Source organism: Anomaloglossus baeobatrachus, chromosome 2, assembly GCF_048569485.1.
Source record: "Anomaloglossus baeobatrachus isolate aAnoBae1 chromosome 2, aAnoBae1.hap1, whole genome shotgun sequence".
Taxonomy (NCBI): Eukaryota; Metazoa; Chordata; class Amphibia; order Anura; family Aromobatidae; genus Anomaloglossus; species Anomaloglossus baeobatrachus.
In genome coordinates, this window is record NC_134354.1 from 800078183 (window position 1) to 800090864 (window position 12682).

General features: G+C 48.8%; 1 protein-coding gene across 1 annotated transcript; it reads left to right on the plus strand.

The window, feature by feature from the left end:
- The first annotated feature begins 13 nt into the window (after positions 1 to 13).
- Positions 14 to 12394, plus strand: TIMM10B (translocase of inner mitochondrial membrane 10B). Its single transcript, XM_075337734.1, has 3 exons — positions 14 to 220; positions 9149 to 9244; positions 9404 to 12394. Exons 1-3 carry the CDS (start codon positions 191 to 193, stop codon positions 9644 to 9646), a joined length of 369 nt encoding a protein of 122 aa, XP_075193849.1. The 5' UTR covers positions 14 to 190; the 3' UTR covers positions 9647 to 12394.
- Positions 12395 to 12682: the final 288 nt, after the last annotated feature.

The following is a 12682-nucleotide window of genomic DNA, read 5'->3' on the forward strand; positions in this document are numbered from 1 at the left end:
TCGTCTCCATCTTGTGGTTGGCGGAGCTGCCGCAGTGACCTCTGGGAGAAAGTACATCCCCGCCTCCTGAGCTACAGTAATGGCGGCGCCCTGAAGGGTCACATGAGACTGGCGAGAGGCGAGACCGGGGCCGCGGAGCGTCTACACCCGGAGCACAGCACAGCACAGCACAGCACAGCCGGCGCCCACCATGGACGGAGAACAGCAGCAACTGCGCAATGTAAGACCCACACCACAGGGCGCCGACACGTGACCGACGGCTACCAATCACATCGCCGCTAACATCTCTCAGGTGTTTGTCACAGCATAAGAGCTAGCATCTGATTGGCTGTAACGTCGAATGACTGCTGGGATCTCATTGGCTGTGGCGATGAATGACGGCTGGGATCTCATTGGCTGTGGCGATGAATGACGGCTGGGATCTCATTGGCTGTGGCGATGAATGACGGCTGGGATCTCATTGGCTGTGGCGATGAATGACGGCTGGGATCTCATTGGCTGTGGCGATGAATGACGGCTGGGATCTCATTGGCTGTGGTGATGAATGACGGCTGGGATCTCATTGGCTGTGGTGATGAATGACGGCTGGGATCTCATTGGCTGTGGCGATGAATGACGGCTGGGATCTCATTGGCTGTGGTGATGAATGACGGCTGGGATCTCATTGGCTGTGGTGATGAATGACGGCTGGGATCTCATTGGCTGTGGCGATGAATGACGGCTGGGATCTCATTGGCTGTGGCGATGAATGACGGCTGGGATCTCATTGGCTGTGGCGATGAATGACGGCTGGGATCTCATTGGCTGTGGCGATGAATGACGGCTGGGGTCTCATTGGCTGTGGCGATGAATGACGGCTGGGATCTCATTGGCTGTGGCGATGAATGACGGCTGGGATCTCATTGGCTGTGGCGATGAATGACGGCTGGGATCTCATTGGCTGTGGCGATGAATGACGGCTGGGATCTCATTGGCTGTGGTGATGAATGACGGCTGGGATCTCATTGGCTGTGGCGATGAATGACGGCTGGGATCTCATTGGCTGTGGCGATGAATGACGGCTGGGATCTCATTGGCTGTGGTGATGAATGACGGCTGGGATCTCATTGGCTGTGGCGATGAATGACGGCTGGGATCTCATTGGCTGTGGCGATGAATGACGGCTGGGATCTCATTGGCTGTGGTGATGAATGACGGCTGGGATCTCATTGGCTGTGGTGATGAATGACGGCTGGGATCTCATTGGCTGTGGCGATGAATGACGGCTGGGGTCTCATTGGCTGTGGCGATGAATGACGGCTGGGATCTCATTGGCTGTGGCGATGAATGACGGCTGGGATCTCATTGGCTGTGGCGATGAATGACGGCTGGGATCTCATTGGCTGTGGCGATGAATGACGGCTGGGATCTCATTGGCTGTGGCGATGAATGACGGCTGGGATCTCATTGGCTGTGGCGATGAATGACGGCTGGGATCTCATTGGCTGTGGCGATGAATGACGGCTGGGCTCTGTACAGAGGAAGGAAATCTCCGGACATGTATAAGATCTATGATCTCACGTGTTCTCCTCGGTCTGTCTGGTGGGTGACTCTGGACATGTATAAGATCTATGATCTCACGTGTTCTCCTCGGTCTGTCTGGTGGGTGACTCTGGATATGTATAAGATCTATGATGTCGTGTATTCTCCTCGGTCTGTCTGGTGGGTGACTCCGGACATGTATAAGATCTATGATGTCACGTGTTCTCCTCGGTCTGTCTGGTGGGTGACTCCGGACATGTATAAGATCTATGATCTCACGTGTTCTCCTCGGTCTGTCTGGTGGGTGACTCCGGACATGTATAAGATCTATGATCTCGCGTATTCTCCTCGGTCTGTCTGGTGGGTGACTCTGGACATGTATAAGATCTATGATCTCACGTATTCTCCTCGGTCTGTCTGGTGGGTGACTCTGGACATGTATAAGATCTATGATGTCACGTGTTCTCCTCGGTCTGTCTGGTGGGGGAATCTGGACATGTATAAGATCTATGATCTCACGTGTTCTCCTCGGTCTGTCTGGTGGGTGACTCTGGACATGTATAAGATCTATGATGTCACGTGTTCTCCTCGGTCTGTCTGGTGGGTGACTCTGGACATGTATAAGATCTATGATCTCATGTGTTCTCCTCGGTCTGTCTGGTGGGTGACTCCGGACATGTATAAGATCTATGATCTCGCGTATTCTCCTCGGTCTGTCTGGTGGGTGACTCCGGACATGTATAAGATCTATGATCTCGTGTATTCTCCTCGGTCTGTCTGGTGGGTGACTCCGGACATGTATAAGATCTATGATCTCGCGTGTTCTCCTCGGTCTGTCTGGTGGGTGACTCCGGACATGTATAAGATCTATGATCTCGCGTATTCTCCTCGGTCTGTCTGGTGGGTGACTCTGGACATGTATAAGATCTATGATCTCACGTATTCTCCTCGGTCTGTCTGGTGGGTGACTCTGGACATGTATAAGATCTATGATCTCATGTGTTCTCCTCGGTCTGTCTGGTGGGTGACTCTGGACATGTATAAGATCTATGATCTCGCGTATTCTCCTCGGTCTGTCTGGTGGGTGACTCTGGACATGTATAAGATCTATGATGTCACGTGTTCTCCTCGGTCTGTCTGGTGGGTGACTCTGGACATGTATAAGATCTATGATCTCGCGTATTCTCCTCGGTCTGTCTGGTGGGTGACTCCGGACATGTATAAGATCTATGATCTCATGTGTTCTCCTCGGTCTGTCTGGTGGGTGACTCTGGACATGTATAAGATCTATGATCTCACGTGTTCTCCTCGGTCTGTCTGGTGGGTGACTCTGGACATGTATAAGATCTATGATCTCACGTGTTCTTCTCGGTCTGTCTGGTGGGTGACTCTGGACATGTATATGATCTATGATCTCGTGTATTCTCCCCGGTCTGTCTGGTGGGTGACTCTGGACATGTATAAGATCTATGATCTCACGTGTTCTCCTCGGTCTGTCTGGTGGGTGACTCTGGACATGTATAAGATCTATGATCTCACGTGTTCTCCTCGGTCTGTCTGGTGGGTGACTTTGGACATGTATAAGATCTATGATCTCGTGTATTCTCCCCGGTCTGTCTGGTGGGTGACTCTGGACATGTATATGATCTATGATCTCGTGTGTTCTCCTCGGTCTGTCTGGTGGGTGACTCTGGACATGTATAAGATCTATGATCTCACGTGTTCTCCTCGGTCTGTCTGGTGGGTGACTCTGGACATGTATATGATCTATGATCTTGTGTATTCTCCCCTGTCTGTCTGGTGGGTGACTCCGGACATGTATAAGATCTATGATCTCGTGTATTCTCCCCGGTCTGTCTGGTGGGTGACTCCGGACATGTATAAGATCTATGATGTCACGTGTTCTCCTCGGTCTGTCTGGTGGGGGAATCTGGACATGTATAAGATCTATGAGCTCACGTATTCTCCTCGGTCTGTCTGGTGGGTGACTCCGGACATGTATAAGATCTATGATCTCACGTGTTCTCCTCGGTCTGTCTGGTGGGTGACTCTGGACATGTATAAGATCTATGATGTCACGTGTTCTCCTCGGTCTGTCTGGTGGGGGAATCTGGACATGTATAAGATCTATGATCTCACGTGTTCTCCTCGGTCTGTCTGGTGGGTGACTCCGGACATGTATAAGATCTATGATGTCACGTGTTCTCCTCGGTCTGTCTGGTGGGGTGACTCTGGACATGTATAAGATCTATGATCTCACGTGTTCTCCTCGGTCTGTCTGGTGGGTGACTCCGGACATGTATAAGATCTATGATGTCACGTGTTCTCCTCGGTCTGTCTGGTGGGTGACTCCGGACATGTATAAGATCTATGATCTCACGTGTTCTTCTCGGTCTGTCTGGTGGGTGACTCCGGACATCTATAAGATCTATGATCTCACGTGTTCTCCTCGGTCTGTCTGGTGGGTGACTCTGGACATGTATAAGATCTATGAGCTCACGTATTCTCCTCGGTCTGTCTGGTGGGTGACTCTGGACATGTATAAGATCTATGATCTCACGTATTCTCCTCGGTCTGTCTGGTGGGTGACTCCGGACATGTATAAGATCTATGATCTCACGTGTTCTCCTCGGTCTGTCTGGTGGGTGACTCTGGACATGTATAAGATCTATGATGTCGTGTATTCTCCTCGGTCTGTCTGGTGGGTGACTCCGGACATGTATAAGATCTATGATGTCACGTGTTCTCCTCGGTCTGTCTGGTGGGGGAATCTGGACATGTATAAGATCTATGATCTCACGTGTTCTCCTCGGTCTGTCTGGTGGGTGACTCTGGACATGTATAAGATCTATGATGTCACGTGTTCTCCTCGGTCTGTCTGGTGGGTGACTCTGGACATGTATAAGATCTATGATCTCACGTGTTCTCCTCGGTCTGTCTGGTGGGTGACTCCGGACATGTATAAGATCTATGATCTCACGTGTTCTCCTCGGTCTGTCTGGTGGGTGACTCCGGACATGTATAAGATCTATGATCTCACGTGTTCTCCTCGGTCTGTCTGGTGGGTGACTCTGGACATGTATAAGATCTATGAGCTCACGTATTCTCCTCGGTCTGTCTGGTGGGTGACTCTGGACATGTATAAGATCTATGAGCTCACGTATTCTCCTCGGTCTGTCTGGTGGGTGACTCCGGACATGTATAAGATCTATGATCTCACGTGTTCTCCTCGGTCTGTCTGGTGGGTGACTCTGGACATGTATAAGATCTATGATGTCGTGTATTCTCCTCGGTCTGTCTGGTGGGTGACTCCGGACATGTATAAGATCTATGATGTCACGTGTTCTCCTCGGTCTGTCTGGTGGGGGAATCTGGACATGTATAAGATCTATGATCTCACGTGTTCTCCTCGGTCTGTCTGGTGGGTGACTCTGGACATGTATAAGATCTATGATGTCACGTGTTCTCCTCGGTCTGTCTGGTGGGTGACTCTGGACATGTATAAGATCTATGATCTCACGTGTTCTCCTCGGTCTGTCTGGTGGGTGACTCCGGACATGTATAAGATCTATGATCTCGTGTATTCTCCTCGGTCTGTCTGGTGGGTGACTCTGGACATGTATAAGATCTATGATCTCACGTGTTCTCCTCAGTCTGGTCGGTGACTCCAGACACCTGTAAGATCTATGATTTTTGCTTCTTCTGGCAGTTTTTGCGCCTTTGTAAATACAGTTATCCTTGTCATTAATCATGTCGCTGGTTTTAATATCAGTAAGTCATTTTGCTATAAAAATTTTAAATTACAGCTGCTGAAAACAATGGTGATTAAGGTGAATAAAGGTATCCATAAAGCTACCAGTGTAACAGACGTAGCATAATCGTAATCATATGCACGGTTAGGTTACGGGAGTCTGTGTGCGCGGTAAGGCCCGGGAGCGCTGATAATGGGGTATGCTGGCAGCACCCACTGATCTATCTCATCCTTCTGTGTCTTAGTTAGCAGGGCCTCTCTTTGCGTAACTTTATCCCTTACCAAGCTCAACGTACCAGAAATCCCTGTTAAAAAATAACTTTTAATAAATATATCTAGAATTTGAGCCCACAAAAAAGGCACATATAAGTTAGAGCCGTGTAAATGTAGGAAGTTGCCTAAATAGGTCAGGGAGTCGTCCTGGCACAATATTACATACAAAATGTGAATACAACAGGTTAGGAAATTAACAATTATTCTCAGTCAAGTGAGTCCATCCCTGTAATGTCAGTGCATAATAAACATACTAATTTCAAACTTGAGAGGGGTGATACCACTTTCATCAGAAGTACTAAAATATATACCTCAACAGCTAGCCCTGATGAGCGATAGAGATCTCTACCTATCAATGGAGGGTATGACACCGTAACTGTTTTGGGCGCCCCCATTCACCGTCGGGAAGCCCTAAAATGACCCTACTCAGACTAAAGCACCTAACACCAGAGATATGAAAAACTCAAGGTCCTTATCTAATTGGTCAAGTCCATGATGTAACAGGGCGACCAATCCTAAACCAGACTGACGCGTTTCTCCCAAGCGGTGGATACACCTGGGTACATCAGGGGACATGTACCACAGGGGTCCCAGATCCAGAGACTGCCAAAAGAGTAAGGTATCATCCTCAGACCTGGGCACAGTCTTCTTTTGGGAGTCTCTGGATCTGGGACCATGTGGTACATGCCACCCTTGATGATATCCCACCATCACCACCTGAAGACTGAGGAATATGAGGCTCTGAGTGCAACCATCCCTGATGAATATGAACTGACGAGAGGACTACCAGCACCTCCTTTCCCCCCCGAATAACGTGTGCCAGCGTGGAACATAGCCATGAGGACAGTCAAGGGGATATGGACAGGATCTGGCTTCCTATGCATAGTCTGTTGGGTGAGGAGGTTCATCCACAATGGATGGGTTATCTCTAGTGTTGAGCGGACCCGGATCTGCAAAATCCGGATCCGCACGGTTTGAGCGCCCGATCCGAGTCCGACCAGTACCCGGGATTCGGGGTGCACGATCCGGATCCATTTTTTTTTTTTCCTTTCTCTTCTCTCCTCTCCTCTCCTCTCCTCTCCTCTCCTCTCCTCCCCCGGCTCCCCATTCATTATTGCCGCGGATTTCGGATCCGGACTTCGGCAGCAACCCAATCCGGATCCGCCGGACCCGGATTATGACCGATCCGCTCAACTCTAGGTATCTCGTATGCGAGTGAGGTAACCATCGGCATTAGGACAAATCTATAGACTCGATGGAAGTAGGGAAAGATTTTGGCTATCTCCAAAAGGGGGAATGTTATGGACATGGTTATGAGCAGTATTACATGAAGATATCCAAAAACAGGACTCAAAATGGCGTTTGAACTGTGCTGAGATACGGGACTTTCTGGCCATAAGACTTTCGTGATTCATGCTGACATAGCTTAATATAAGATGATGAAACACATATACATATATATCTCAGAATACGCTCTTTTACAGTTTATCCAATAGCAGACGTGTTACGTATTCTTGGCTCCTATCCAACTGATTTCTTTAAATGTATCTGAACTTCCGTAATTAAAGCAGTCATATCTTCTACCTAGATCCGTGTAGATCTCTGGTCCTGTGTGGATGAAGAGCATGCTACGGACAATGACTCATGATATATGCAGACGGGTTTAAGACGTGGATGCAGAACGTGGATTGCATCACCCTAATCAGCGCAGTGTGTAATAATAATAATTATTTATATAGCACTATAAATTCCATAGCGCTTTTCAATGGCAACACTGTCCCCATTGGGACTCACAATCCAAGTTCTGCGGTAGATCCACTTACTCCGCTCCAGTATGAAGTAGACACAGGAATGCTTCCGGTTTAATTTTCAGCTGGTTTATTAAATCCATAAACCAACCTGAACATAATAAATCAAAAACAGCGTTACCGGCATAAAAGAAAACAGAACCTCATGTATCAAGTCCATGCACTGCGGGTTCAGCCCGCTAAAGTTTAGGGTTCCACACCGGTCACAGAGAGGAGGAACTGCTTCCTCCATCACAGAACCATGAGTGTGTCCAGAGGCCTGGCTTTTACCTCTGGGACCACACCCCGAGGTGGAGATACGGGGAGCAGCCGTCCCACCCCGAGGTGGAGATACGGGGAGCAGCTGTGCCACCCCGAGGTGGAGACACTGGGAGCAGCCGTGCCACCCCGAGGTGGAGATACGGGGTGCAGCCGTGCCACCCCGAGGTGGAGACACTGGGAGCAGCCGTCCCACCCCGAGGTGGAGACACTGGGAGCAGCCGTCTCACCCCGAGGTGGAGACACGGGGAGCAGCCGTCCCACCCCGAGGTGGAAATACGGGGAGCAGCCGTCCCACCCATCTCTTTAGCTGTTCACAAAAAAACCCGGCCCAGTTGAAAGCAATTTAACCCTTTCAGCACCTAGCATGCTGGAGCCTTGCATCCGGGTCACATCACTGATTTTAGTAGTCTCAGCGGCACATACCTCCCCTCCTGCACATCACCAGTGATCACATCACAGTTCCCTATCAGTATGCTTTTGAAATGTGGGAGTAAACCGGAGTGCCCAGAGGAAACCAACGCAAACACGGGGAGACCAAGGCCCGGAAGCGCAATCTCTAACTCCCAGAACGCTAAATTAAGGATAAAAGCAAGTCCACAAACATAACCCATGTAATGATGGCAGCAGCGGCTCCAAACCTCACTTTCACGTTAGGGTTTCGTACAGCAACGTTTTACGAGATCACAGCATAAAATTCTGTGTTTTTGTTCCGGGAGTGACAAGCTGCGGATATTAGAAGTGTAATAATGAAGTATCCAGTCTTACCGATGGATAAAGTCCACAGAAGTTATAAAACGTTCAGTCTAACGAGCGCCTACGTTACAAACAGACCGCTGTTACATAACCAGCCGGAAATAACAAAACCTCTCATCCACTCCTGCAGTAAAGCTCCACAGCCCCCCAGACATCGGAAAACATGGATTCCACGTATATACACACATATACGGCAGAACCTATCCATATCTGTCCATACAACTGGGACTGAGGAGGTCACGTGATAAAATTAATCACTTTAAAAGATTTTAGTAACTTTCAGTTTGGATGGAATGGCCCTGTGGCGGTGAATGAGAGCTGAGATCTGATTGGCCCTGTGGCGGTGAATGAGAGCTGAGATCTGATTGGCCCTGTGGCGGTGAATGAGAGCTTAGATCTGTTTGGCTGTAGGGACGCTCGACGGCCGGGATGTAGCTGACTGCGGAGAAGTCTGTGACGGCCGGGATGTGGCTGGCTGTGGGGAAGGCTGTGACGGCCGGGATGTGGCTGACTGCGGAGAAGTCTGTGACGGCCGGGATGTAGCTGACTGCGGAGAAGTCTGTGACGGCCGGGATGTAGCTGACTGCGGAGAAGTCTGTGACGGCCGGGATGTAGCTGACTGCGGGGAGGTCCGCGACGGCCGGGACGTGGCTGCCTCTGGGGAAGTCCACGATGGCCAGGACGTGGCTGGGTGTGGGGGCGCACGTAGGCTAGTAGCCGTGGGGAAGGGGGTTACAATGTATTTACTAGACTCGTAGTAATCCACTTTCTTCATTTCCAGCTCCGGGATTTCTTGATGGTCTATAATAAGATGACGGAGTTGTGCTTCAGCCGCTGCGCCAAGAACCTGAATTATCGCTCACTCACCATGGAAGAGGTATAGGGGAGTCAGTGGTGGAGGGGCCTGGTTCTAATACTGTAGACTTAGACTTGATGAATTCTCTGGATGGCTATAGTAGTAGTGCTTCCCCCGTTACTGCAGGGTGTACATATTATTGATGACCATCGTGTTCTAACCATCTCCCTTTTTTCATAGGAGCAGTGTCTGGATAGTTGCGCCTCAAAACTCATTCGATCAAACCACCGTCTGATGGCGTCTTATGTGGCACTGATGCCAGGGCTGGTGCAGCGCAGGATGGCAGACTATGAGTCCCAGAACAAGGAAACTGATAACACCCAAGAGGTCGTCACCGAGAGCAGCACCACCTTGTCTGATGTCAGCGGTACCCCAGTGTCTACCCCAACGCCAGGAGACCTGGAGACACCCACGCTTGTGTGATAGGATGTGTCTTTGCCCTATCAATATCATCTGTAGCGGAGAGTCTCTGTCTCAAAGGACCCCACACATCTCTCTCAGGAGCTTTGGATGCACCTGGTGCACCACCGCTTGTCTGATAGGATGTGACTCCAACCTGTCAATATCCTCTGTAGTGGAGAGACTCTGCCTTCAAGCAGGGCTGTGGGGTCGGTAAGCCAAACATCCGACTCCTCAATTTCCCAGATTCTGGCTCCACGACTCAGAGTCTCTCATACAGGACTCGTGTTAGTGATACATTTCCTGTGGTAAAATGGTGGCATCCGGCTTTTACTTTTTATTGTGATGCAGTTATCAAGCTGTTCAGATAGAAGAACATAAAATATATTTATTGGATACAAGTTTAGAACACAAAAAAAATAATAAATTGTAAATCTGCAATACACTGAGCAGAAAGAGGAGAGAAAAAAAACAGTTTTCAACACATACGTCCTGAATAACGTGTGCAGTCTATGAATTTGTTCTGAGGAATAGTATGGCCTCCATCAGATCCTCCTCCATAGATGACCTCAAATCTGACCTCATTGTTTTAAGACCGGAGAACAACCTCTCTACACTACACTTGGGTTGGTGGCAAAACGGTGACCACATGGGCAACATCTCTAACATCAGGGTATAAAGGAATTGCCTCATGCACCGTCAGTTTTGATGAATGGTTAAGTCTCCTACGTCATTGAGAGCAAGTGACCAGATTTCAGCAAAATTTTTCAATCTGTTTGCTATGGCAGTAGAGTCTTTTTCCCTGCAGCAACACTTTCTGCTCCATGTCATCCAAATACTTTTCAATATTAAACTCCTCATCTGATGAGGCTGAAGATACGTCAGTAGTAGCACTGTCAGGATCCAAGTCTTCTTGCTCTTGGCCGTTTTGTAGCCACTCATCCTAACTGCTGCCTCTGTCCGATCTTCTTTTCCTTCAGTAAGCTGTTGATCATCTAGCACTATACGATGACTTGGCTCCACATACACAGCTGCCAGAAGAATTTTATTTTCTAATTGCAGTGTCTCTCTCCATTTTATTGAAGCAGCAATGCCATCTGCGATTTAAACCTCCTCTTTGGAACAAGCAAAACAGCAAGTTCTTCCACTCCTTTATGAAAATGCTGGAAGTTAGGTTGTCAGCTTGTAATTTTTTTTAGTCCCTGTAAATGGGTGATGAAGCAATTCCTTTAATTCAGTCACCTGTGTCCATTGACCTTCATTTAGTGTTACCTGGGGTTAGCCATGTTTACAAGAAAGGGTTTCAGCTCAAGCAATCGTGCAATCACTAAATAAATGCCTCCCCACCGAGAGTGGCTTGATTGACAATTGCCTCTTTTCCAGCACGTCTCTTCAGGATGGAATCAATTTTAAGGGTTCTGGCAGCAATAACCAATTTCTTCACTTTTACCAATCAGAGTTCCTGCAGACGATCTCTTATTGCCGGCTGCAGCGTTTGCACAACACAACACATGTGATACATTAGGAGACAGATGTGAAGCGGGTTCAACAAGATCATGTCATTCTAAAGGATCATTCTGCTGTTTAGGCTGTGTGCGCACGTGTGCTTTTTTTATGCTTTTATGCTGCGTTCTGCACTGCAGCGTAAAGGCATGTATCCTGCGGCCCCAGCACAATCTATGAAGATTGTGCAAATTCCATCCGCACGTTGCGTTTTAGAACGCAGCGATTCGGCTGCTGAAATATTTTGCTAAAACGCTGCGTTCTAAAAAGCAACATATGACTGCTTTTGCGCGTTCCGGATGCTTTTCCCACTCTGTCTATGGCAGAGCAAGCATCCAGGACGCATGAATTCAGCATGGCACAATGCTTTCAAAGTGCAGCTTTTCGGCTGCGTTTTGAAACGCACATGCAGTGACTTAAACGCTGCGGAATAGAACGCAGAGACGTGCGCACATGGCCTAAGAGAAAGTTTAGTTTTGCTGTAAGAAGTCTCTAGCAGGTCTCAGAGGATTTCAGGCTTCCTGGTGCCTTTGTTTTTACCCTTGTCTGTAGAGGAGGAGCGTCACTACTTATATCATGGAGCGGACGTGCAGCACAGATTCATCTCCACTAAAAGCCGAGATCCTCACATCAGGAACAGAGCAGACATTTATAGGACATTTCACAACTTTCCCAAATTCTTATGAAATAATATTCGGCACATTCTGCACTGAACGCTGGACCCGATGTATCATATATTTTAGGAGGTGGAGTCGGTCCATTTTATATCAAATCTGACTCCACCAAAATGGACTCCGACGCCACATCCATGCCTCCAAAGATCACACTCGTCCTTCTCAGGGGTACTGGATACACCTGCACCGTTGCTTGTGTGATAGGATGTGACTCCGACCTGTCATTATCATCTTTAGTGGAGAGACTCTGCCACCAAGGACCCCACACATCCCTTTCAGGGGCCACCCGGTGCACCGCCGCTTGTATGATAGGAAGTGACCCTGGTCTTTACAGTCAGTATCGTCTGTATTGGAGGGTTTCTGACTCTGGACTATACAGCCTGGCTCTAGAGACCCCACACATCCCTCTCTGCAGCCCTGGGTACACTTGGTGCACCACCGCTTGTGTGATGGGAAGGGCTGGAGTTGTTCCTGTGGCCTGCGGCCCTGGGGTCTGTCCGAATGCAGGTATAGGTATGCAGAGATTTAAAACTTCTGTCCACAGAAACTTTTCTTCCGCATCGATCACCCATTTCTCTGCAATAAAAGTGTTACCGGTGGTTCTAAATCCTGGCTTTGACCCGTCTTTCTGCAGATTATTTCTATTGATGAAGGAGTTGGCTGCTTTCTCATTGCTATCACACTTCCCAGCACTGATTGTTACCCTGTCCGTGTGACACATCCATAGTAGCCACTGACTCTGCTCAGGGATGGGGTAGACCTACTGTCTGGGGGACCAGCTGCCCATATGAGCTGTCATGTCTGGCAATGATTGACAATGACTATCTCTGAAGCAGGCTGGGCATGAGTCTGAGGTGCAGGTGCGTCCTTGTGTGCGGCTGGA